At 40.4% G+C, this 27,435-nt stretch overlaps 2 protein-coding genes and 1 long non-coding RNA gene across 11 annotated transcripts in view; 1 reads left to right on the top strand and 2 right to left on the bottom strand.

The window, feature by feature from the left end:
• Window positions 1-13,488, bottom strand: part of CEP152 (centrosomal protein 152) — a 48,429-nt gene extending 34,941 nt beyond the window's left edge. For 2 of the 4 annotated variants that reach the window (XM_044979896.1, XM_044979898.1), the window contains exons 1-6: window positions 13,359-13,488; window positions 10,336-10,471; window positions 3,146-3,246; window positions 2,794-2,860; window positions 2,227-2,571; window positions 689-857 (exon numbers count right to left, since the gene is read on the bottom strand). In XM_044979896.1, the coding sequence (XP_044835831.1) occupies window positions 689-857; window positions 2,227-2,571; window positions 2,794-2,860; window positions 3,146-3,246; window positions 10,336-10,425 (772 nt within the window). In that variant the 5' untranslated portion in view covers window positions 10,426-10,471; window positions 13,359-13,488. Of the gene's footprint in view, window positions 1-688; window positions 858-2,226; window positions 2,572-2,793; window positions 2,861-3,145; window positions 3,247-4,980; window positions 5,104-10,335; window positions 10,472-13,358 lie in introns of those variants that run through there. The other 2 variants (XM_044979895.1, XM_044979897.1) reach the window with 2 other exon arrangements.
• Window positions 9,183-25,622, top strand: LOC123344107. Its single transcript, XR_006572461.1, has 3 exons — window positions 9,183-9,324; window positions 10,355-10,439; window positions 25,483-25,622. It is a non-coding gene; the product is annotated as an uncharacterized LOC123344107 (long non-coding RNA).
• Window positions 15,263-27,435, bottom strand: part of SHC4 (SHC adaptor protein 4) — a 67,186-nt gene continuing 55,013 nt past the window's right edge. For all 6 annotated transcript variants that reach the window (XM_044979900.1, XM_044979899.1, XM_044979903.1 and 3 more), the window contains 5 exons: window positions 25,339-25,516; window positions 23,745-23,805; window positions 21,580-21,759; window positions 19,449-19,702; window positions 15,263-18,608 (listed from right to left, as the gene is read on the bottom strand). In XM_044979900.1, the coding sequence (XP_044835835.1) occupies window positions 18,453-18,608; window positions 19,449-19,702; window positions 21,580-21,759; window positions 23,745-23,805; window positions 25,339-25,516 (829 nt within the window). In that variant the 3' untranslated portion in view covers window positions 15,263-18,452. The remainder of the gene's footprint in view (window positions 18,609-19,448; window positions 19,703-21,579; window positions 21,760-23,744; window positions 23,806-25,338; window positions 25,517-27,435) is intronic.

The following is a 27,435-nucleotide window of genomic DNA, read 5'->3' as shown; positions in this document are numbered from 1 at the left end:
AGATTTGACGTTATAAAAACATTTATTGGACAAGAAGGTGAACCGTTCAAGGCCCAGTCTCGTAAGCAGCAGAGTGACTCCGAACAGGCGCTGAGCACCGTTAGACCACATCTACGAGACCAACAGTGTAGACAAAGATTACAATGATGGAAGTGGTTTTTCCCTCACTGTGGGAACACCACCTTCCCCAGCAACCGTAGCTAGGTAGACTGAAGCTTTCTTCCGTTGACCTACCTGTGTCTGCACTGTGGGGTAGGTCAGCATAGCCACAGTACTCAGAGGTACTCCACATCCTTGAGCATGATGTCAACCTAAGTTTCAAGTATAGATCAGGCCTTAGCTCCTCCCAATGCAATCAATGGTACAAGAGCCATCAGCAGAATAAAAGAATTCAGCCTTTACTCACGCAAAATCCTACTGGCCTACAGTGAATATTATGAAGTATTTAAAACTGAATATACTGATCAAAAGAAACGGTCTATTCTTATTTTCATTGTAATAGCAAGAAACTAGTACCCTCAATAAAAACTTACAGCAAAGGTTGGCATATATCTAAGGTATTGCTGTATTTTTCTTTGTGATCTTGTTTAACAAAGCCTAGGATAAAATCCTGGCTTCACTGAAGTCTTCAGTGGGACCAGGATTTCACCCAGGATACTTATCAAAGCTTGAACTAGATAACACTTACTGTCCTCAGCACCCAAAAACTCCCGTTGCAGCTCTTCAAGCACTTCATTTCTTCTTGTTGCATCTTGGGTTATTGGGACTTTTTGCTGAATGGCATTTTGATATGGTTTATATGTCACTTTGTAAGATTCCACAGTTTGGCCATTAGCAACTTCAGATGCACCAAATTGCTGTTGTGACAACAGATTAAAAGTGAGGACAACTGAATTAAAGCTACCCTCATCTTGCACAGCAAAAGTATTTCCCCTTTTGGATTTACAAAGTTTGATATTTAAAAAAAAGAAAAAAAAAAGGCTCATTATTTAGACTCCAATCCAACAAAGCACTTAACTGTGTGTGTGTTGTGCCACTGAAATCAGGACTACACACGTTTTAGTGCTTTGTTGAATGGGGTCTTATTGGCAAAGTTTACAGTCAATATGAAATCAGGACATCTAGAACCGCTTTGTGCTAATTATTCTATAAATAAAACCAGACGCTAGATTTTTATGCTTCTAAGTTCAACTAATTAACTCTGAGTTAATTTAATATGATAAATTGATTGCAGAAGCAGATCGTGTTGTAACAACTGGAGACAGAATCAAAGAAATGTAGGACTGGAAGGGACCTCGAGAAACCATCGAGTCCATTCCATTGCACTCAGGCAGAACTATATCTAGTATATCTAGACCAACCTGACACACATTTGTTTAATCTGTTTTTAAAAACCTCCAATGGTGGAGAGTCAACAAGTAATGGAATAGGTTACCGAGGGAGGTTAACTATCCTTATTAGTTAGAAAGTTTTCCCCCATATCTAGCCTAAATCTCCCTTGCTACAGATTAAGTCCATTATATCTTGTCTTATCTTCAGTGGGCATGGAGGACAATTAATCACTGTCCTCTTTATAACAGCCCTTAACATATTTCAAGACCTCTCTCTCAGCAACAGAAGCTGGTCCAATAAAAGATATTACCTCACCTACCTTATCTCTAATATCCTGGGACTGACACGGCTATAACTACACTGTATATATCACGCCCGCCCCTCCACTCAGTCTTCTTTTCTCAAGACTACACATGCCCAGTTTTTTTAAAACTTTTCTTCATAGGTCAGGTTTTCTAATCCTTTTATCATTTTTGTTGCTCTCCTCTGGACTCTCTCCAATTTATCCACACCTTTTCCAAAGTATGCTAGCCAGAATTGGACACAGTACTCCAGCAGAGGCATCACCAGTGCAGAGTAGAGCAGAACAATTACCTCCCATGTTTTAGATACAACTCTTCTGTTAATACCCCCCCCCCAGAATATTAGCCTTTTTCACAACCGCATCACATTATTGGCTCATCTTCAATTTGTGATCCACTATAACTCCCCGATTCTTTTCAGCAGTGTTCCCCATTTTGTATCTGTGCAGTTGATTTTTCTCTCTAAACGTAATACTTCGCACTAAATCTAGATCTTCTAATCTGAAAGCAGCTAAAATAATACTCTAGCATCAACACTTAAATCATTAAAATACTTACAAACAAGAAAGAAATGTATCAATATTTTAAATACCTTCAGATGTTCCTTTGGAGCATCTGGAAACTTTACTGTTTTGTTTTGTTGGTTATTTAATTCCTGCGTATGGCCATTTGTGTATGGTCTAAAATTTTCTGGGAGATGATATACATTGTTTTGTTGGCAATGACTTGGTGCTTTATACCCATCTCTGCCGAGATACACATCATCAGGATCCTCTTCACTCTGTCTATCAGAGTAGTCCTCTTTAATTTCGTAAATGCATCTTTCCTTGTCCACATTGAGCTGGTCAGTCCAATTACTGGCATGTGTTTCACCATGACTATTTCCTTGGTCATACAGGAACTGTTCAGGATACAAATTCTGTCCCTGTTCATAGCCCTATGAACAGATTAGAGATTTGATATTCTTCCTTACCTGAACTGTTGTTTCATGTTTTTTCCTCTTCGATTACAAGCTTGTCAGGATAGGCAACGTGCATTACTATTTAGTTTATAAAGGATCATATAAATCAATACTGTACACTATAAATTACTAGATCAAAAACAATCATTCTGAATGAGAAGACCCTATTATTGGGTCACAATTTTGTCAGGGACTTACACTTTGGGGATTAGTTATCAGCAGATGATCATTCCACCTGGCCTCATGCTCCCAGGGTTCATGTGCTCTAGAGAGAGAGAAAGAAAATATATCATGAAACATTAGTAACCATACTGGGGGTAGTTATGTCCAGGTTCTCAGAAAGAGAACTAGATTAAACTATTTAGCATCTACTCCATTTATTGTGGAACCTAAGGCCTGATTAAAGTTGTGGTATATTCCCATTGTTCGTAAAAAAAAAAGTTAAGTTAAAGTTGTTTGCACACCATCTGCCCATGGAGGGAGCTTCAGCTTCATCACACCCTTTTTTAAAGCATGCAAAATGACTACCAAGAAAAATTAACTTTCTTACTGCTCTGCATCCTCATGTATGCTACTGTCAGAGTAATTAGAGAGCTGGTCTCCACTATCATCCAGCATGTCATGGGGAAGGTCTGTTAATAGTTGTTGCAACTGAAATCAGACAAATAATACACGTTACATATGCACACATTAATACTGTACAATTTACTCATGCTCTTTTGAAAACATATGCTTAAACTAAAAAAAGTCATACACATGTTAGAGACCGAGGAAATACCAAATTCACGTGAAACCCAATTTTCCCTCCATTGAGAAGATAGCCCTGTTGTAACTGAGTGGCACCACGGCAACTCAGGGACATGGTTAGGTTAAGGATGCTTATTTGTTGGTGGAGTTACTACCCTAGTGATTTTTCTGGTAGGTACTTGCAGGAAGTGACTTGTGCTGAAGAGTCACTGGATCGAGCGTCACAGAACAGAGCCTCTTTTTGGAGGGCTAGCTTGCTGGAACCTCTTCCCCCATGCTAAGGTGCACTCCTTACATCAGCAGGATTAGTTACCTGATAGGGGGAGGATTTAGCAGTCCTTCACTTGCAGCTATGAAGCATACAAAGAGTGGAGTGCTGATTACAGAGTGTCCCACCCAATGCTAGTATATACAGCAGATCAGAGTGCTGCAGTAATCAAAGATGTTCAAGCAGAACCAGGGGCAGGGCCATCAGGCACTAACTGAGAAAATCCAACAAACTCAAATCCAGAAAAGAGAGAGTTGTGTTGCCCTTGTCCTAGTGGCAGCCCAGAAGGAGAATAGAAGTGGCGATGATTAATGTTCTCAGTTACCGTATATCGAGAATATACAATGAAATCAAAATTGTAACATGTAAATGTGTCACTTTCCCCACCTAATACGCAGTTTACCAGAGTACATTCAGCCTCAAAGCCTCTATTTCACAAGACAGATTTCAAGGTGAGCTGACTGATGGTGAGAAACCATCAGCTGGATGGCTGATTACATCAACAAGTCTCCCAGGGAGGAAACTAGTACAGCAACAAAAACGTCCTTCAAAATACTGGCCAGTGATTTTACTGGCCATAACTAATCTTGAAGGTGAAGTATACTATCCACTCCAGCAGATGGAGACTGCTGATAGAACATATCTGGAAAAATACCTTGTGTATAAATTGCACATACTGGTGCATAAGGTGAACTTTAGGAAAGAGATTTGTCCTTATTTCTGGGCAAGGCATCTCTTATGAGAGTCAAAAAGGGTCATTCCTGTGCATTTAGTTTAGAAGAGCTTCGCCGACGTGGGCCCTAGAGTTGCAGTTGCTTGTCAAAGGCAGTTATTGCTCCCCAGACTACAGCTGGTAGGTGCAGCAGTCAGAGTATGCCATGCATGCTGTTTATTCACAAGTGAAGGCTATTTTATTTAGGAAGTTGACTGTTTAGATTAGGGCATGGGGACGTTATAATTTATTCTATATGTAAATACACACCAGTCAAACCAAGAATGACTGTCAGCTGAAAATTTAGAATAGTACTTAGATTGTGTTTTCCACTTCCAAAGTACTGTACAAACATTAACTAAGCCTCTCAACTCTCCCCTGAGGAAGGAGTTGTTTATACTGCTGCAGTATAAAAAGATGGCACTCCTCTAAATAGATCTTAAAAATCATGAGATCTCCCTTGGCATGTTATTTATCTAAGCTTCAGCAAGCTAAAAATCACCTCAAAGTTTTTAGGAGAAAGGTACCAAAATGCATATTAAATATTCACTGTCATGTTATCTTTCCCAAAGCAGTCTACCCTGACTTTCCCACATTTAGTCATTCCCTTTGCCCACATAAATTAATTCTAAAAAATAAAATCATCTTCTGTACTTACTTGGAGTAAGGAATCCTGTATAGAATGTACCTGTTCTTCCAAACCTTCAGAAAGGTTTCTGTACATAGCCATATATTGACCCTCAGTTGGTAGATCTGGGCAGTACATTTTCTTTTTCTCAAAAGGATACTAGAAAGCTACATAACATATAATCAGGTATTGCATCTAGTGCCTGCACCCGAACTTTGTTCTTCTCTAAACTAGCAGTCTATACATACTTGTTAATTAGAGCAGAAACATCAGCTGCTATACATGAAGTACAAAAAAAAAAGAAGAAACTATATCTCAAAGTAGCAGTTATTACCATGACAAAAGATAAAATTAGTGTAACCCCCCCCAAAAAAAAACTCCCCAACAACCTTTCAGATCAAACTCTCCCAAATTGCTAAATCTCGGTTTTAAGAAACCATTAATGTACTCAGCTGCTTCCTAAGACTTGACACGTAAAAAGGAAGGCTGGAAGTTAGGGAAAATATCTTTCTAAATACCACCACCTCATCACTTAAACCTTTGTTTGTTTCCAGACATTCAACAATGCTATGAACCAGTGATATGAATCAAGCACCTTTTAGTCTTTAAACCTAAGACAATACAATGTAAAATTATAAGTAATAACTCTGAAGCCTCTAGCCAAATACCAAAGAAAAGAAAAAGAGAAGAGATGCCTTCTGCTGTATTCAGATTGAAAGGACAAACTTTTACTTCTCTTCAAAACCTTGCTGGACTTCAGATATTTCTCTAGCTTTATTGTTTCCAGCAGGAGATCAGAAATGGAAAGCAGCAGAATTTAAAGTAGCAAGACTTGCCTTTTTCTTAACTACAACCGGGAAGTACTACTACCTCAGCAATTTTACTGGCCTCACCTGGGGCAGGGACTTAAGTCCGGCAGAAGGAATTTAAGTGCAGTGAGCGTATGATCTAGTATACTGATAGCCTGCAGCAGAAAGCTGAGCACCCATCAAGAGTTAGTACAATGAGGATCTCTGGTAACTCTTATAAATTAGAAAGTCATGGGACTCGAAGTAGGCTGAGGTAGTGTAGCATGGCAGCGGGAGCAGCAAGAGCAGTAATTTGATGTTAATGACTGACCTGTCTCAAGACAAAAATCACTCAAAGATAAAGAGGACTTTATAGATATTAAAAAAAAAAAGCAGGTAAAAATAGAAAGGTTGTTTGTCTCCCTGTGAGCTGGGTTCTAATACAGACTGGGACTCTGTGACAAAAATGACTGCCCAAAGTTTTGAGAGTCTACTCCTTGCTTGCTGCACTGACGGGCATATCCCCAAGAAAAAGAAAGCAGCTGCCTTTTTCCATTTTACCTACCACATGTGCTAGACAGAGCATGTGACTAAACAAGATACTCAGGGCAGTAAATAATCTTAGCTGAGCAGGGAGGTACATTTTTTGCTAGAATTATTGGTTTTTTAAGCTTACTCCACAAAACCTGTTAAAAAGAGGCGTCAGGACATGATTTATGCCTAGTTATGAGAAGCACCATGTCTTTGTGTCCCCTTGCCCCTCACACCCCACTTTTTTTTGATAAAGAGGGAAAGGACCCACCATATTCAGTTAACACCTAAAGCAGGACAAAAATCACATTCCACATGCCATAAAGTCACAGAAAATAATGCTAATTACCTTTAAAAAGTCCTGTTTGCCCAAACCTAGAATAAGCAAAGCCATCCAGGGGGATGGGAAGACCCTCACTTATAACTATGTCTGAGAAATAATGACATGGGCAATTAACTTGTAAATACCAGACCAAAGTTTCTTGTTGACATGTTCTTTAATGCACAAGGAAATAGAACTGGGCCCATAAAACAAATGCTATAGCATCAAATAGCTAGATTAAACAGATGTCAAAGCATCGTAAGAAATCCCTAACACCTAGTGGGAGATGAAGGAAAGAATTCTGGAGCATCTGGAGTTAAAACAGAAAGGAACCAATAAACTGTGCTTATCTTTTCAGGCCTATAAAAGACTGGGTCCCATTGCTCCAACAGCCTCTTCTCCCAACTCCAGTAAAGGAGCTGCTCACCAGCAAGTGCTGGAAGAAACTCTTGGGTCAGTGTGACCTCACACCAACAAAGACATTTCAACAGTCTAGATCAGAGGCTACACCACCACAATCACCCTTCCCTGCCAATATCTACAGCAGCAGAAAGCTCTCAGGTAAACACCAAACACAAGGAGAAAACAGCCCTAAATAGCTTCAATACAAGGAAAAGGTCATCTACCAGCAACTCTTCTGTACACTATTCATGAAGAAGGCTTTGCCAACTCTGCCCCTTCCCACATCACACCACCAATGCAGTATCCTGGAGAATACCACACACCTGCCACACCCTAAGTAACAACAGTATTGATAGATTACCACAACCAAAAAACAAACACCCTGCCCCCATATCACCTTCAACCCAATCCTGCTCCTTCCCAATGCAAGTTTGATCTAGAAGAAACATTCACAAGAAGTGCAAGCACACAGTCTCATTAGATACTACAGCCAATCCAGAGCAACTGCACATGTACATGCACATAGATAAAGTCAACTCCAGAACTTAAGTTCCTCTTAACCAATGCAAGACCACATCACATTTATGATCTCATCACCTGTGAGCACCATAATCGGATAGGATTTACCAGAATCTGGTTGCCTAACATGATGGGGGCCCAGTGGTAGCTCCCCTCATTTCCTCAGGCTAAATGAGTAAATCACAGATTCTAGCGTACTAAAACGAATAAGCAGCCATTCTATTCCAAACTGGCCTCAGGTACAAGAGTCTAATCAAAGTCTTTCAAATGTGCCTAGTTACATCTGCAGTTCTGGAGATAAGACTAACATGGGTATCTTGTGAACATCTAAGTCTTTAACCAGAAGAGGTTTCTTCAGAGAGCTGACTGAGATGCTGTCTAACATGGTACTAAAGTTCCCAAGACTCAGTCAATGAGATCTGCAACATCTCACTGCTAACACCTCTAATATGATGGCCCCAAACCAGCTCTCTCTCACAAGCAATTTCCAGCTTACACACAGCCGTTCACACCACAAATCTGACCTTATAAACAGTTCCAATCCAATAGGTGCTTCCAGTCCTAGACAGATCACCATACCACACAGGTAAAGATCATAACTGTCCCCAGTTCCAGGAAAGAAGCAGTAATAATCATAGTCAACTTCCAAAAGCTCATGGGTACAGTGAAATTCAAGCTCATTAAAGAGAGCTCCACTCAACAAAGTGGCCAAGTAAAAAAAACTTGTAGTGAGACACTACAAATACTCTGACCTCTGCCTTCAACCCTCTGGCACCAAAGCACCCTCTTGCCACATAGATCCCTACAGTTCTGAGGCAAAAGCAGCAAGTAGTAATACAACTTAAGAGTCAGTGGAAGCAAACATAAGCTGACACAAAAAGAATGACACACAAGGAGTTCTTTCAGATAATACACCTTAGCAATAGTATACATCAAGAGAGCTTACAGCACAATAGAGACCTCTTAAAAAAAGATCAGCCCTCACTGAAGTATATGGAACATTAATTGCTTTGTTGATCTCAGAATGTCTTCTCTCAGTTCAGGAACACAGCATCTCTCACTAGAAGAACTATCACTATCCTTATCCAAGGAGAGTGGTACAGAAGCTACTGCTACAAAGAGAAGCAAAATAATTTTTGGGTATCAAGAGGTCATTAATTGTTTCCAAGTCTATTCTTTATTATCAAAGTTTAGATAAAGCATACAACACACTTCACTATGGGACAAATACTGCCTCAACATCTGCAGGTGCAAGAAGCTCCCCCACACCACAAAACTAGTGTGACCAACACTCTCAGATGCTGCCCCTTTTAATTAAAAGGATAAAGATGAACTTTGAGAATAGTTCAACTGCTACACAACTATAACAACTGCTGCCATAAATCTTCTCATAACCCAAATACACACCCACCCCCCATTCTTTAAATGGCACAGTTCACAATTCTCTTAAAACAACTGACCTTGGGAAGTCAAGAAACATGCCTTCAGCTAGAACAAGATCCCCAAATAAAATAAAATAAAAATAAAACAAAATAAAAGCAACTAAAAACCCATCAGCTGTTTCTAGTGGGATCATAAGAGACACAAGTAAACTCAAGCAGATTGTGATGTCACCATAACCTTATCTCCCCTGACAACATTAAACCTTATTTTTAAAAGTAGCTGGTGAAACTTCCAGAAAGAAATAAAAAGTAATTTATAACTAAGACAGTAAAATGTAAGTTCCCTAAATTTACCTTTGGCTAGGATACTGAAATTAACACCCCCAATTCTTCTGAAAAGTGTTGCATTGATCAAAGGACCAAACATCAAGTAAGTAGTACTATTACAGAAATTTAGCAACTGTAAAGGTCAGTCTGTGCTAGAGAACTTTACTATAATACGATATTAGTGTCCACACACAAGAGTGCTTGTAATACCTCAGAAGGTATCACAAGAGCCCACCATGTCTTTAGATAGTGGACCCCAAAAGGGAGTGGGTGACACACCAAGAAACCTGCACAGAGATCAGAGAATATTTCCTGATTCTCTAGACACTGTATGCAAGCTGTGTTGCTATTTGTTTGTGCTGTGTGTACTTGGGCAATGAGATATCTAGACATTTATACTGTACTCCTCTCTGTCCTAACCTTCCACCAGTTCAAGATCTGACTTTTAAAAAACAAACAAAAAAACAACCTGACAGCGAAGATTTGCTTCTTAATATTTTTTATATTTAACGTAAATCATTAATAGATAAGTTTACACCTTAGATTGTCAATTTCAAATTTAATTTGTAAAAAAAATTTTAAATATAACCCTGTACTTAAATTTAAATAATCTGATGATTTTGATTTAAAAATATATATCAGTTTTTAGCCACCCTGAAAGCATCCAGCCTGGCCAGACAAGGGAGCGCCTGAACTCCAAAATGAAAATATTAAAACATATTTTTGTCACATCATCAAGCTGGTGACCAGAGTAGAAAAATATTCCCCCACTCCTACCAAAACTTTAGCCTCCTAAGTAAGTAATCCTAACCAGGGGAGAGGTTGCTGAGAAATAACCACAGTTCCCAGGTGATGGAGGCCTTTAGTTTTGTCTCATCATGTATTGAAGGTGTGCAGTTCTTGCAAAAAGTAGGATCTCATCTTTTCTTGACATTTGGTATAATTCTTTTTAACACAATGTATTGTAGTATTGCATGCTGTGCTCTCATGAGAGCCTTGGGAATTAAAAAATTCAAATTTATAATCCTTCAAAATAATTACAACTATGGATAAAAGAAATGAAAAGGAAAAAGTTAAACAAGCCTTCAGATTTATGTCATTTCTTTGCTTTCACCTCTTGCTCTCTTGCATAGTCCTCCTGGTCATATTCATCGTCTTCTTCATGTTGAGTTTGCAGAGCTCCACTGTCAAAGTCAAGTGACATTGTTTTCTAATAAGGTAAAGTTTTTGTTGTCCAACTTGTTTAAAACCTATCACAGGAGGAAGAAAAAGTTACATATGAGCAACAACAAAAATCAAGTGGACATGCAATATGTTTACTTCAAAACACACACTGCAACTATCAGTGGATTACCTTGATCTTCCACTGTAGCATCTCAATGTGTTAGCAAGACTTTTTAATTTCTAAGAATTCTGTGTTTTAGGAATTAAAACATTTAAATAAATAATGTTTAGCTGTTGAAGTGTTTGACCTTTAATCACTACATGAACATTCAAATGAACAGGTTACTTAAGATAATTTATGTTCGTAAGAAGTATTTCAAAATATTTGGTCTCTAGGGCATTAGTATGTATTCACTCAGTGTAAGTGGATAAATACTACCTTCTATTAGTCCTGGGGGCAAGGTTTTGTTTGTTTTATAGTTCATGTAACTGACATAAAAAATACTGGAAGTATGCCACTACCAGAGCACTGATACAAACCATAATAGAAGCAAAAAAAGTCCTGTCAAAGACTTCTGACCATCCTTAATTAGCTGTTTAGGATTTACATCTTTTCTGATCAACTGTAAGTGGCAGTAGCAGAACTACTACAGCAGCTTTTACAGCACTTTTATACCAAGCCTCCCTCTGCTTTTTTTGAAATATAGTTGTAGTACATGTTGTATTCCCACCCCACTCCCAAATAATAGGTTTAGTAAACGTGTCATTCCCAAATTAAGGAAAGCAGATGACATCCCATTGGAATCAACAATATAACGTTTTATACATAATTACTTTAAGGGTGTTTATACTTGATCTGAGTATTTCCTACAGCACAAATAGCATCCATACCAAAATCTCCTTCAAAATATGCATAAGGTTACTTGAGCTTACTGGCTGCAGCGGTCCTCATCTACTCCTCCCTTTATCCTCTGTTTTTAAATCATCTCTACTAAATAGCTCTTGCACCTGCATCTGCAGCTACTGATAATTTTCCCAAGCAGCAGCAGCAGTGAAATTGACCCAATTCTTGTCAGTTTTCAGTGCAGCTATTCAGAACCCTGCTGGTAGCAGTAACATTGACCAAAAAAAGTGGGTGAGGTAATATAGTATCTTTTATTGAACCAACTTCTGTTGGTGAAAGAGACAAGCTTTTGAGCTACACACAGTTCTTCAGATTTGGTCAGTCTGAAGCTTGACAAAAACAATAAAGCAGTAAGCAATAAGCAGTAAATAAGGCACTGAAGCAGTCTGCAGAATTAGGAAGACAGCAGCACATTAGTTTAGCTTGATTTCAGGAAAGTGATCTTTGTAACAATATTTTTCTCTAAAAGCCTATTGTATTACATTTAGGTTCTAATACCTTCCACACCACAGCATCTGGGCAACTTCTAACAATACATAAATGACAGGACTAACATCTGTCATGTGTGGTTCAATTCTTCTCTCCCTTCTCTGCAGATGGAGAATTGTGTGCAGAATGGTGTTTTGGTAGAAATGTTTTCTTTTTTTTAATATTTGAAGAGAAAATTCAAATTCTTGCACATAGAACTAAAGGTAGTGACGTTTGTGACGGTCATTCCAAGCTCAAATCCTGCGTAAGTTGCTAGCATCTACTCACCATAAATACATGTAATTTTTGAAGTCCTGTGCACATAATCAGAGTGCATACACACTCATCTTTGAATCATAAACACAAATATAACAGCTTCTCATCATACACATAGTACTAGATCCATTGGCAAGCCTCACTTTTCTAAAGCTACTTCAGGGTTGGCAGTACTAATTAAGAGAAAAACCAGCAGCTTGAAAATCACAGCTGGGATTTTCCGAGAGACCTAGGGGTGGCACCCACAACATAGTTTCAGAGACATATAGATGACCTCTGAAATTCCTAGCCTACACTTCTAACTGAAAATTTCTTTACCTACTATATAGTTACAAATAACAGCTAAGATGACTACAACTGAAAGGTAGCAGGAAAATGCTTTGTTATTCCATTTCTTTATTTTGTGAATTTCACAGTACTTTGTGTATAATCAGGTTCACTCTTTTGACGATGATCAGCTGGGATTGCTTCCTGGTGCAAAGTTCAGAGGAATCTGATGGTGTTCTAACTTGCTAGAAAGATGCTCATAAACCAGTGTGACAACAGAGCCAGATTTCAAGTTTCTTCTTTTTTTAAAAAAGACTCAAGATATCATACCCAGAAGTTGATTTCAAGAACAATTGAGTTTTTTAATCAACTAAAGTAGAGCGAATTCCTTTTGCTTCTGCCAGAGCAGCTCTCACTACACAATAAATGAGAAAACAGCCACTGCAGCCACCAGTGGCATTGGGGGTAACATACAGGTTGTAGGGGGATGTTAGCGTTTTGGCGCTACACTGGCTGCAAGGTCAGTGCTGTATTTCCTTAGCCATTGGCCCTAAACATGAGTAGGGTTTAAGAGTCTTTAGATTCCAGCGGCCGGGGATCCTGCGAGTGGCGGTGGGCGCTCGCCACCCCCACCCTCTAGTGACTTCAGCGGGGCCCCGGCAGGCTCCGGGCGAGGGGGAGTCACTCGCAGGACCAGTGCCACCCCCAGCGCAGCCGGATGCACCGGGGGGGGGGCGCTGCCAGGAGTCCCCGCCCCCACGGTGAGACCCGAAGGCTACAGCAGACAAGCCCGTGGCCGGAGTTTGCTGCCCGGTCGCGCGTCCCTCTCCGTGTCCCCATGGCAGCGCCAGCGCTGAGGAAGGCGGTAGGAGGCGACCCCCGGAAGGGGCGAGGCCCCGCTCGCTGCGGCCACCAACGAGGGACCGTACCGAGCCCGCGGACGGGTGGGCTGGGACCGGGGCTTCTGAGCCCCGCGATGGGGGCAGGGAAGAGGCGGGGCCCCCACTCCCGGGAGACCCCCGGGAAAGGAGCAGAGCGGAGCCCGCACCGATACTCACCAGGGGCCGCAGGACGATGCAGTTACTCGCCTTCCATCAGATCCCACCCGTAGCCTTCCGCGTGACACAGCCTAACCCCCTTTGAGTGATAGCCGAATCCTCCAGTCAGCGACCAGGCCGCTGTTCTCCGCGCTAGCGTGCCCTGCTCTGGGGGCGGGACTTACTTGTCCCTCCTCATTCATGTTCAGTTGCGCCGCAAACGCCAGTGTTTGCAGTTTGAAAGCAGGCGCGGGAGGCCGCGGGAAGCGTTGCCGATCGCTGATTGGCTGGGGATCTTAGCCAATAGCTGTTAGGGGCGGTAGGGTTCTAGTGGACCTCACCTACTGGCCAGTCCTTTAGCCCCCTTTTTGCCCCCACTGTGCATCCCAGGCCTACAGCTGGGAGGGAGGGACCCTAACAGCAGTGAGGGGACGTAGGACATGCACACGCCAGGGGGTCTTTCATGTACAGTTATGAAAGCAACATGTGATGCCTCACCACAAAACATGGCAGTGCCATAGCAACACAATGGCACCCTGACATGGCAACAAGACATGACATCACTGCAACATGCAATGGCATCACAGCAAGTGCCTATGACCATCTAATGCTGAAATGTTCTTGTATCATATAGATGCGATGTGATGAGAGTTCTGAAACTGATTTTAAGATTAGCTGTGCAGCTTGTGGTTGACTATTACATTGATTATTGCTTGATTTCTTAATAAATCTCTGGGAGACAGGTGTATGAATAATGGTGTATATCACATGCTTGTATTGTAACATTTCCCCCTTCACTGATATCACTAGCTGATTGGGACATCCATGGTGTCCCTTTTCTGAATGGTAGCATTGTCTGGAGCCTTACAGGTTGGCTTCCCCATGGAGGGCACATCAGTCAACACATATCAAGTCTGGAAATAAGTGGCACCAATTCAGATACTTTAGAGGCAGGGGTCAAATTCCAGTCCTTCCCCTGCAGAGACCACATCCTAGTCCCTTCTCATCCCATTCTTCCTTCAATGGGGACCCATGGTCTGCCTTAGGCATAGAGTCTCCATTTTCCCTTATCCATACAGTGCATGTGCCAGTGGTTCCAGGAGCTGAGTTCTGAGGGGACTCCTCTGCATTCTGCTGTATTAGAACACACTCCCCATGTGCCAAGTCACACCACCATTTGGCCTGGCTACCCCTCCATCTGGACAGAGGGGCACCTAGCCAAATCTGAGTGGTATTTTGATCCCATGGGCCAGGTCACAATCCCACTCATGGAAATTTCCTCTGTTTTGTGGGGGTGGCCAGGCCAAATTTCTATCATGTTGCAGCTAAAAGGACACTCTGGGCTGCTCCAGCAGTGGTCGTATTGATTAGCACAGGTCCACTGCTTAAGAATGTTTAAGCCATGGATCCCTGGTGCCATATAAAATTTTGAATAAGTACAAAAATCTTGGGAGGGGGGACATTTGCCTCCCCAAATGGTGCAAATTGCTGGGCATATTTTAAGTGTAGCTGGTTTTATTAATACACATACACTAGTCTGAAGTGGTAAAACAACATTCAGGGCAATCCCCTTTTTCAGCACTTTCAGCCCAACACAGTTGCTTGAGTCTCAGAGAACAACTCTGCCTCAAGAATCGATTATAATCAGAAATCCATGGCAAAAGCCAAACTCTCCTGCTGCTTAAAGAACTCCACAGGTACTGCCTGTACCATAAATTTGCATAACAAAATTAGCAACACAGAGGGTCTTCCCAAGAATGGATCATTTGCTCGTCTGCTAAGAAAAAGAATATGTGTAACTCCATCATCCGTTAACACCTTCCATAAACAGTATAATTCTACTGCTTAAATCAGCATTAAATCATATAAGCTTCAGAAGTCCTGATAGAGACATATTGAGGCAGGTAAGAGCACACAGATATTCGTGTGTGTATTATAACATTTTATTTATTGAAATTATCCAAGTACAAATTTTAATTTGTTCAAGCAAATTTCTGTTATTTCAGTGGAATCTGCATGCACTTTGATAAAGGGACTGAAATGCTCTGCATTTCCAGTGTGGTTTTCCAAAGTACATCTGTGTCCTTCCTCATGGGTCTTACTAACATCTTAATAATATTTAGCACAGATAGAGCTTTACATGTATTAATCAATTCTTACAACTTCAGTTGCAAAGTAATATCCCCATGGGCACAGAAAGGTGAAGTGACTTGCATAGGCATGCTTGCCAATTCATGCCACAGACTTTCCTCAGAGGCTCTGACATGGTTTTCAGGGAAACTTTCTAGAATTCTGCCACTGTGCACAGGATAATGTACTTTGTACTCAGTAGCTGGCACATAGAGAGGGTCAGGGACCTATTAATACACAAATGATAGAGGCCTCTCTGTTTTTTGGATAAGATGAACTGGAGTTCTAGTGATTTAATCTAGAAAGTACTGGTATGTCTGTTGTCAGTAGCATATGGATGTGTTACAGCAGCACCTGAGTTGTATCTAGTCTTCAGGATTTTTCCGTTTTCTCCCTTCCACAGCAACAGATTCTGAGATATGACTTGATTATTCCATCAATGTACATTTTAGCCAGCTTCTTTTCCCTCTTTTCTCTCACAATTTTGCTTCAGTGACACCCAAGAGAAGCCCAAGCCATAAAGTTTGGGCTCTGAGCCAAATTTTCCTAAAGGGTGTGGACGTTCAATTTCAGTGTGGAGGTTTAAGTCTGTTTTTCATCAAGCTATAAATACCATACCACATGCTAGATATTTTCTGCATACATCTGTCCATGAAGGAAAAATGAAAGTCCTAGGACAGTTGTTCTCAATATCAAATTCAGACAACTCTTCTCCCGTGGGCCCCAGAACCCCAAATGCTTTGTTTTTCACGTCTTGGGAGACTTTCAATTAATTCTGGCAGAAGTGAGTTCTACACACACTCACTTTCTACCTCCTTCCTTCCACCTCCAACTTTGAAGAGGAAGCAGAGCAACTGCATGCAGTTCTCTTTCACAGACAAACAGCCAAAGGGATCTGTTTGCTCCCCCTTCCGCTTAATGTGCTTGTATTGAGTAAGTTACATGGTGGTGCTCTAGCTAAGAGGGACAGTGTTTCGAGCACCAATCCAGAACCTAACACCACTTTGCCAGCAACTGTACAGAACTCTTCAATGACTCTCTTTGAGGCTCTGATCCACAGATTAGAACCTTTGCTGTGAGCAAATAGAAATAACATAGGTCTTCAGTACTGAAGGCACAAAATAGGAACCATGCCAGACAGTTATCAAGGCAATCAACTACAGTGACATTTCAAAGCTTCTCCTTCCTTCAAGGTATGTATGGGAGCTTAAGATTCTAATGACTTTATTACACGAGACAAAAGATTATAGCTTTTTCAGGCCTAGAAACTGATGAAAAAACAGGAGAAGTCATTTCTCACTGCTTAAAAAATGGCTCGTCAAATAATCAGATTTTCCCTTCAATGGAAGGCCCTCAGTTACCAGATCTTTTATCCTATATATGAGCCTTTCTTCTTTCAAGAAGCAAAGATAATCTCTGTAACATCCTATAACATGTTCATATTGAATGGAGGACACAGAATTTCCTTATTTTTAGTAAAGCTCACTTACCACAGGATAATGGAATTGAATTTGGCAAGGGGTAGGTGCAGCTGATTGTGCCAAAAGGCATCACTTATTTTTAAAACCAAGAAAGGATGCCCTTACTAGAGCTGGGTTAATTATTTTCCACAAATAATTTATTCCCCTAAAAATGCAGTTTTGGTTGACCCAGAGCTATTTGTGAATTTGTGTAGTTTTTTCTACCCAAAAACAAATCTTTGTTTTGATTTTTCAGAATCTCCAGCAAACTGAAAAATCCATTATTCAGCCAGCTCTAACTTTTAGATAACTCCCCACGAGGGCCTTCAGTTCCACTTCCACCTCCTCTCTCCTATTACTCATTGAAACACTGCTCCTTAACTACCAATAAACTACTGACTCTCTCAGATACGCTGATTACAGGTTCGTTCAGATTTACAGCATTTATTGTGACAAAACAGTATATATTTTCTTAAAAAGACATTTCCAATATTTATGATCAAATGGAATCTAAGCAAGGGGCAGATATCACATCATTTGGAAAAAAAGTTTGTACAATAATCTCTAGAACATGCAAAATTAAATTTTTTTTAAATATTTCCCCCTCAAAATGCATCATTTGTCTCATTCAGTTTCTCTAATTTGTCAATATCAATGGAATCAATGAAAAATATATTTAACCTAGTTTTTAAAAGAGACATTTCCAGTAATTGTTGGCAATAATAGTAAAATTATATGCAAGACACAAAAATATTAGAATCTAGCATGCTTGCTCTTTGATACATTCTATTTCAAAATTACACTTCATTTACATATCTTTATTTCCATTTAGTAAATGTTGCATAATCTCAAATCTTTGAGCAGTCAGACAGTGATTAAAAAACTGATTGTTACTAAGAAAACAGGCAACCTTTCTGTATTGTGTATGCCATTCATTTTAAACAGTATTTGCTATTAAAGTGCTGTTATAAGCAAAATGAAATAAAGTTAGTGTCTACTGTAAGCAAGTGACATGTTAGTAATATTCAAATCATTTGTTTTGGCAAGTAGTTCTAAACCTACACATGTTCATGTATCCACTTGAAAAACTAATCCAATATAAATAATATTTGTTTCCAATAATTCCATGACTAAAAGGCACATACTAATGTCCCAGCAGTTTGTTCAAGTGAGCTTTTCCATGTATAAGTTTAATTGTGCTTTTAAATAGTTACTGATTCAGTATGACCTTGAAAGTAATATCTGTGCATGTCTTTTTTTCCCAAATGGATCTCTCACTCTCCAGGGGTTTCATTTTGCTAAGATTAACACTATATCTATATCTATATAGCTATGCATATTGAGCTCTATAGATCTACATAGATATACATATATTCATACATAGACATGAAAAGAAGTCTTCCGTAACAGCAGCTGAAAAGTGCAGTTTATTCTTTTTGAGTTGGCTTTGTAGTAATGAAGTTTAAGAATAGTCAATGCAGTTTTCACAAATTAATTGCCTTGGGAATTTTGAGATCCAACAGTGTTATTTGTTGTATTGCATGTGTCCTGTGTTACTCTGTTTTCTCACTGGCTGTTTCAAGCTCACTTCACTTCCAGAAGAGATGATTGGCAGATTATTTTCCATGTGGTAGCGAATAAGATGACCCACACTATCAAACACATGGTCTTTGGTTCTGACCTTTAAAGAAAGCAAAAGAATTGATTTAAGTTTATTTTCAATTAAAAATTATCACTTTGAAGTCAACAGGAATTAAAGTCACTGAATTCAGCAGGATCAAGAGACAGGGTTGCAGGCACACACTTTAACAGAACAAATAGTTTAAATATTGTTCTGTTATCTGTTTTGCTGCTGGTTTTCCTATGTGCTAGCCAGAAGTAACACCTGTGATACCCTGTCTTGTGCTAGTTACGTATTCTCTTATGGTGACATCATACCCATTGCACAGGCAAGGGAGAACAATGAGGGAGAAAGGGGAAGTTGATGGAATGTGTGCAGAACTGGGCACAGGGGCACACAGCTGTGAAAAGGGAGCAAAGCCAAAAAAATTTCTCCCAAGAGGCATCTCCCCTCTCTCCCTCTAGCAAATGCTCTCTGGTTCACTCCTGCCAGTTACAAATATCACTCAGGGAAGCTCCTCAAGCAGCTATACAGAAGTCCTAGAAGGTTAAATTTCAGGTGATACAACTGACTCTTTCCATTATCTTTTCTGCATCTGGAAACCCTTTACTGGTCAATTTTATTGTCGGATGCGATCAGCATTTAATTATAGCAACATTTAATACTCAAAGGATGTGTTAATTATACATCAATGTGAGACAGCTAATTACAATAATGACCACACTCTTAAAAGTCTTGGGGTGAAGTCCTAGCCCCACTGAACTCATTGGCAAAACTCTTGTTAATATCAACAGACCCCACATTTCATCCTTGGCAGTTTAATATGCACTTTGCCTTTGAAATGTTGGAGCAAACCAGTACCTTTTTACGAGATACTTTCCATACATGGATTATCCATACCTTTCCTTCAGGATCCACCAACAGTAAATGCTTTGCTTGCCCTCCTTGCAATCCACTCAATACATATTGACCAGGTGACGTTGCACTCTCTCGCACCAAAAAATCCCCGTCGTTGACTAAGAGGGTCTCTGCTGCTTTCCTGTTTAATTTACCATGGTAACAAACTTCATTCCTTAACTGTTGCTTTATTTGTGGCAGAACACATACACTATCCATGTTGGTTGTGGCACGCTGCTGAACAGCTTCTGGCAATTCTAAAATTAAATGAAAGGAAAGATGTTGGACCCTTCACTCAAAACTTCAGCATAAACACAAGAGATATAAAAAATTTTATACCACTGAAACCCTGGGAGAGTCAAATGATTCAGATTTGAAGCTGTAAGCAAACCAGTCTTCCAGATAGTAGTAATAGTTAACATTTTCAAAGCCTTATGTGCACAGTAATATTCACAGCACCCCCCACCAAGTTAGGTAAAACTTATTACCCCCATTTTACATATGTAGAAACTTTGGAAAGTGTGAGATCAATTAAATAGTTAGTTAGTTCTCATGTTGCTAGGTAACAGGAACAGGAATTAGCCATTAAAAAGTTTGTTCTGATATGGTAGTGTTTGGGTTTTGTGTTGCAATGGTTGAGTGGGGTGGGTTTCTCTGGGAAAGAATCACAAAGTTTGGAAGCTTAGAGGAGATTCCATCTTGCAATTGTATATCTGAATGTGGCATGTATTAGAAAGATGTTGTTTATGTAGTTCAATGAACTACATACATACACAAAAATACTTCTGTAGAGATGCGTGAGTTGTAAAACATTCTGTCTTATACCAAAATCTACAGACAAAATTCTTGGTTTGTTTGTTTGCATGGTTACTTTTACCTATTGTATTATTAGCACATGAAAAATGACAAAGAACACCGTCTGATTATTTGAGATCTGATAGGTATTTTGGTTAAAAAAGAAAATCAGATCTTTCCTGCAAAACAAGTTTGTCTTTTGGCTACATTATTTAAACATCTATTTTTTCATTCTTCTTTAGCTGGCACTGAAGAGAATGCCACATCAAATTGTGAGGGTCATGTTGAATGACTCCAGCTATGTACAGGAGTATAAGATAATATGACTGATACAGCCAGAAAGGAAGCATTTACAGCATGATGCATCTGCTAGGCAAAACCAAAATGTTACTAAACACAACAACAGTATAGGTGGGTTGGGATACAGCCAGTCAGGCCTCAAATGACTCATAGGCAACATTTCTCTTAGAAAACTGATTGGTATCACTGTTTCAATGCAGTTTTGCTAGCAGGGCATCCTCTGGCCTCTTTAAAGAGGGATTCTCCAGCACCAAGGGGACCCACAGATCCAAGCTGGGAAAGTCTTCATGGCCAGAGGGGGTCTCTAATGCAGGCCTCCCTAGTCTCCATCCCCTTCTCTCTGTGTGGATCCCAAGCCAATTGCATAAGTGGTTCAGAAAGAGAGAAAATAGGAAATAAGGAGCAAATTTTTAACAGTCAGGGTAATTGACCATTAGAACAACTCACCTATGGACTTGATGGATTCTCCATCACTTGAAGTCTTTTAAATCAAATCTGGATGTCTTTCTGAAAGATCTGCTACAGTTCAAATCAAAGTTATGGGCTTGATGTAGCAATTCCTGGGTAAAGTTCTCTGAGCTGATTTATGTAGGACATGAGACTAGATGAGCATAACGGTCCCTTACGATCTTAAAATCTATGAAATTGCAGCAGAGGCAGTGACCTCCCTTGGGTCAGAATGGGTAAGATTTACATGCGGAAGACCATCCCATATCTTGGGGACATGATATGGCCCTACGTTTTCAAAGCAGCTTCAGGGACTGCCTGTCATTCTCTGTGAAAGTTATAACCCTATGCATTTTATTGCTATTGATCAACTTCAGAAGACTGAAGTTAGATCTACTCATTGCTTGTCAGTATTTCTAATCTTTGGTGCTGCTGATCCTGAATTTAACAGCCAAAAGGGGTGCCTTGCAGTTACAAGATTTTTTCCCCTCCCACATTATTATGGAGAAAACAGATTCCTTCCCCATGCATTCAGATGACAAAATCCTCATTTCAAGGCTTAGAAAAAGATGTCATTGAAATATGAACCTACTCTCATGACACAGCGGGCTCCCATAGACCGGGGCTGATGCAAGGCCTCTAGCTGTGTAGGCTGTAGTTTGCAGGGTCTGAGTGTTGATGTAACAAGGGTCATCAAAAAGATCCACTTTGCAAGCAGGTTTCAGTAAGGATACATCTTTTTTTGCCTTCAGTGATCTTTCACCATAGTTACCTGTAATGAATGGCAATATACATTGGATCTTCTTTTTTACCAAGCTAAAAAAACAAACAGCTGCATCTGAATGTTGCAGCTTTGACATTTCCACTTAAACCCTTCACGGACAAAAGAAAAATGTGCCAAATTATCTCATTTGTCTTTATTTCTAAAAAGCATAATGTTCAACATCCTAACCATTTTAGAGTTAAAATGGGGTCATCAACACTGCTCAAGCCCTTGGCTTAACTCTGCTCCTACTGAAGTCAATGGTAAATCTCCCACTGACTTCAGTGAGAGCAATTTAGGCCAAAACTGAGTAATCTTGAAAACCCCACCCTGAAGCTCTCTTTAGGGTTCACTGAAAAATTATAGGAGTGGGTATTTATTATTATAGGAGTATTTTACGTATTTATGGTCAAAATACATGCAGTTTTTCTTAACTTTTCTTTGTTTCTCATCTCAGGGTTCCTAATGCCCTACTGTTGAGTATGTGGCTGATTATTTTTTACTGGCCCTGGATAATTCTGAATAAATTAACTTTTTGCACCTGATTCAGGTGTAAAAACATCCATTGAGTCTAATGGGCTCTCTGATCTCTCCTCATTTTGGGAGCAATTTGTATGAGAGCAGACTAAAAAGAGCTCGGCTTGTTTAGCCTAGCACAACAAAGGCTCAGAAGAGATCTGATTGCTCTCTGTAAATACATCAGGGTACACCAGGGAGACAGAAGAGCTATTAAAACTAATGAACAATGTCAGCACAAGAACAAATGGGTATAAATTTAGGCTATAAACTAGAAGAAGGTTTCTAACCATCAGAAGAGTGACATTCTGGAACAGCCTCCCAGTTTTAAGATGAGTTTGTAAGTTTATCAATAGGATGACTGGACTTAAGGACTCAGGAGGTCCCTTCCGATCCTAATGTATGTCTTTATGGAGAGACACAGCATATCCTCAGTTCTGTTGCAAAATCCTTTCCCTCTCCCTAGGAGCATTTTGGGAAGAGGAGGGATTTCTTCCTTTCCCTGCCCCTGAAGAGTTGGGAGGTCGGAGCTGATTGGTGCTTTGTAGCTCTGCCTGGTGAGCCAGAGGAGTATCGCTCAGCCTAGGGTCTTAATTCAGGAGAGGGTTAACAGAGCAGCAGGGCATTAAGGGAATGCTATTCAGCTAGCCAAACAGTGACCATGTTTGTGTTATTTATCACATTTATTATTTGATTTATTCATCCTTCATATGTAGAAATTAGTTGCTTCTCTTGTAAACATGGCAAATGCAGAAATATTGCAAACAAAGAAATTTAACACCACCACGTGGGCAGTGTAATACAGTCCCCACCAGCAGGGCCAATGGAATTTTTAAAAGGGCCTCATTGTATGAGGAAAAGGATGGAGCCAAAGAACCGTGTCCAGTGGCATCAGCAGTGCCACGTGAAGCCCCAAAAAAGAACGGGAGCCTACTGATATATTGGGATATCAGAGAGCAAGTTTCCCTACCATGAAGGTGACTTGGAGCTTATAATCAGCCACACGAAGGGAAACGGGAAAGCTCAAGTGAAGAAACAGAGTTAAGATTAGATTTGAGACTAGGACCCCCTTTAACACTGGAATCAAGGCCACAAACATGCTCCCTCTGGAATGTCACAGGGACGCTGACAGTTCTGACCCTGTAATGCATGTGTGTATTCTGTCAGAGTCGGGTGAGAGCTAGTTAAGTAGGGGAGCATCTTTCTTCCTTGCAGGAGATGAAAGAAAATAAAGTAACAAAGGGCTACTGTATGGTGTCAGGACAAGTAAAACTGGTAAATCTGCCAGCAGGCATAAAAATGGATTAACACCCCTTTGAAAAGTTGTAAGGCTTTTTTGTCTGCCCCTCAGCCGGGGAACTATTCATGACCTAATAAGTAGAACACTTTTCTTTATTATATCAAAAATCTCAGCACTTCCAGACAGTCTGGCTCAATTGAAATCTAGATATGCAGGGGAAGGAAGACATAGCACATACCCACTGATTTGTTTTCTTCTGGACAGTTTTCATATATGTTGATGCATTTTGGGCTGCCAGCCTGGAAGAATCACACAATTTACTCTCAATTGTTATTAAACTTCAGATAGCATTTCAATATATACCATACACTCCAGTGATCCCTGGACAACAAATTTCCCCACCCCCTCAAACAGTAGTCAGTGCTGATGCTTTACTTCCCATTGGTTATTCCAGTGGCGCATGTCCCAATCCCCATGAAGAGCCCAAGCTCCACGGCAGTCAATGGAAGGCTTAGAAAATATGGGTACACAGCCAGTCTCTGATGGATGGGAGAGAGAAGCTTGGTTCTACATTTGCAATTTATGCCATGTTTGTAGCATGTTACATAAACGGTCTTAACATATTGACTAGCAAAGCACTAATACTCAACACACTGGGAACAGTAACCCTTCCTCCTCTAATGAGTAACCCCTTATTTTGATTTTATTCCTAAGGATATTTTCATGAAGACAGAATCTTGGTTGCCAAGCAGCAGCTCTGCTTCTGGGACCAATTCCTCACCTGAAATCATAACCCGCTGTTCGTAACATCACAATTAGTTACTAGGGAGATGACTATGATGTCACAAACGGGAATCAGATTTCATTTGAGCAATATGCAGCAGGATTAGATCAACTCCTAGGCAATGAAGATCCTGTTTTCATGCAAACATTTTTTGCAATGAAAACAGGGAGAGAGAATACAGACAACATGGCATGGAAGCAGAATGGTCACGCTATTGTCTGAATGGCATTAAAGAATTTTCAAGATTGAAAGGAAATACTGAGAAAACAACACCTGGGTTGGGGGTATGAGGAATAGAGTCTCACAGCAGTAAACCAGAGTTCGGTTACATCTCCTGGGGTTGTGTTGTCCCTCCTCAATAAGCCTCTGCTGCAAAGCCACAAGCATAACTGAGACATCCTCTCCCAGCCCCACTCCTGGAGGTCTTTGAATGTAGACTCAGAGTTCCGCAAGCAGAGCCAGCAGGTGGTACCTACTTCCCTGTACTTGAGAGTGCTGACCAGTACACTCTACAATCAAGGGAACTATCCCAGTGAGCTCTTAAGTCTGCTGGTTTCACTCCCTGATTTTCTGAGTCCTGGCTAGGTTCAGGGTTTGTTTACCCCTAAAGTCCCAGAGACCTTTGGATCATTTGAAAGCACGCTGCATCTTGAAACACACTAGAATTACTGAAAACTGCATCTCATACGTGCAGAATGCAGCGTGGAGTGATGGCGTGGTCTGACCATGGGACTGGGAGCTGGCAAGTCCTAAAGGTTTGCAGGTGTGTGGTCTTGAACAAGCCATTTAAATCTATGGCCCACTTTCTCCCCATCTCAAGAGATGATACCTGCTCTCCCAGAGGCATGTAAGGATGAATCAGTTAATGTCGATAAAGTACTTTGAGATTCAAATATGTGCTAAGTGTTATTAAAACTGGCCTAAAAATCCCTTCCCAAGCCAAGTAGGATTTGGTTGTGGTTGTGTTCATATGCTCTCCACCACAGTAAGTTGTTATCCCTTCCCAAGAACAGTAGTGAATAGTAATACCTGAAATAGACATGCTTACCAGACAGTATTGCTTTTCACATTGTATGGGACAGTTTTCCCTTTGGTCTGTTTGCACTTTCATTCGCATGTCTAATAGTCCACCTGTAGGAGGTTCTTTCCCTGGAATTTCATTGTAATATTCATGATCCTCCTTCTCCTGTAGATTCCAAGCTGATCCATCAAGATTCATCACTTCACTGAAAAATGAACCAGCACATGAAATGAACCATGTAATCAAATGATTCTCAGGGTAAACACGTTCCATGAGTCTGTCCACAACAAAACTAGCCATACAAATGCCATTGTTCCCGATGTTAAAAGCTGTTTGATTAAATCCTTTCACTCAGCTACTTCTTTATTTTTCCAGCTATTGTGATTTATTTTAATCACCCATAACTCAGTTGGCAGGGTGGCATAGATACTTCCTTAACATTGAGATGGTCTGCATTCTCTTAGCCATGAAAACGATACAAGAGCCACTTTTGGCAATGTTTTACCCTCAGAGTGGACGCTGTTCATTAATGCATTCACATTATAGACTCTGGGCCCAGTTCCTTTTACCTCTTATCTCGTCTGCATAAAGCAAGTGTGTGGGACTTATAAAGGGAAATTAAAACCTCATGTGGCATTTGGGCAGCAGTTAGATAGGCCTGGAATTGCTTCAGGAAATCAAATATGGCTACAACAAATACAGTTTTCCAGAGTGGAATCTAGTCTAATTTAAAAAAAAAACCAATCAACAGAACAAGACTTTCAGCTGGAAGCAAACACTAAAGGCTTGTCTACATGGTGCAATAGTGCATTTAAGCGTGTCACATACTAACTGGCGTGAGCTCAAAGTTCCCTAGAGTGTGTTAACATAGTAGTGTTTGAAATGGGACTCCATTAACGTGCACTAGGGAAATGTGAGTGCGTGCCAGTAGGATCTACGTGGGCTCATTTAGAATTCACACCCCAATGATGTGCATCACCTCATTGTGTAGACAAGCCCTAAATGGCATCATCGATGGTGCACATTTTCCCGCATGCCGTGAACCAAATGATGATGGCTTCAACATTCAGCTGATACACTGCAAAAGCAGGAGGTGTTTCCTGCACTATGCCTCTCCTCCAAAAATAACAACGCATTTGGAATCTTACTTCTCTGTGTAACAAGAAGATAATTGGATAAAAGGCCACAAGCAGGAAAGAGATAAAGTTCAAGTACTTGATTATGTGATACACAGGTCAAGTATTTGATTATATGATTCACAGTCGTTTGGAAGTGGGTGACTCAGTCACACAGCACTATCAGAGGGAAGTCTTCTGTCTGGGGACTGTTCTCCTGGACTGGCTGAGGGCTGGACTAAATAATCTAATCAACCATTTCCATTTCTAATTTCTGTGATTTACGTATGATGTAACCTAGCATGATTTCACAGGAAAGATCATCTTTATACTTATTGCCCCCTGAGGTAACAAGTTAGTAGTAGAATGGGGAGGGAGAGAAATACTCTATCTAATAAAAGACAAATATAATTAAGGTGGTATTGTTATGGGTTGGGTTAAACCTCACTGAAGCTGTGGGTATACAAGCTGCCTTTCTTCAGGATAATTATAAAAAGCAATGAAGCAGACTATGGACTAGATAGTTGAAACTATAGGGATCTTTACCCAGACCAAAGCCGCATGCAAGGCTGGAGTAGGAGTTAGCCTTGTGCCCAAAGGGAGTTCTGCTGTGAGTCTGTGGGAGACTGATTGTACCAGAGTGGTATGTCTGAGTGCATGGGACATAAGCAATGGAAAATACAACAGAAATAGAAAGCCATGGAGGCAGCAGAAAAAGCACTGGGAGTGTGGACCTGAGAAAAAGACTAGGGCGAGAGGTTTTGGGGAGAGTGCTTGTCTGACAGAGGCTTGGAACTGTGAGCAAAGAAACTATCCCCTGTTGTTTGAGTCTTTCTGTGTTCAAGGAAACAGGACTTTGTACATTCTTTGAAAATAAACAGGACTGCATCAAAGAAACACCTGGCTCCATCACCAGCTTGTCTTTCTAACTGAAACAACTCACAAGACCCCAAATTTTGTCCAACAACCCAGATCAAAAAAGGGTAACATTTTTTAACGTTTCTATTGT

This window comes from Mauremys mutica, chromosome 11, assembly GCF_020497125.1.
Source record: "Mauremys mutica isolate MM-2020 ecotype Southern chromosome 11, ASM2049712v1, whole genome shotgun sequence".
In the NCBI taxonomy this organism is placed as follows: Eukaryota; Metazoa; Chordata; order Testudines; family Geoemydidae; genus Mauremys; species Mauremys mutica.
Note: the sequence above shows the minus strand (reverse complement) of the source record. Positions and strands in the feature narration are given on the sequence as shown.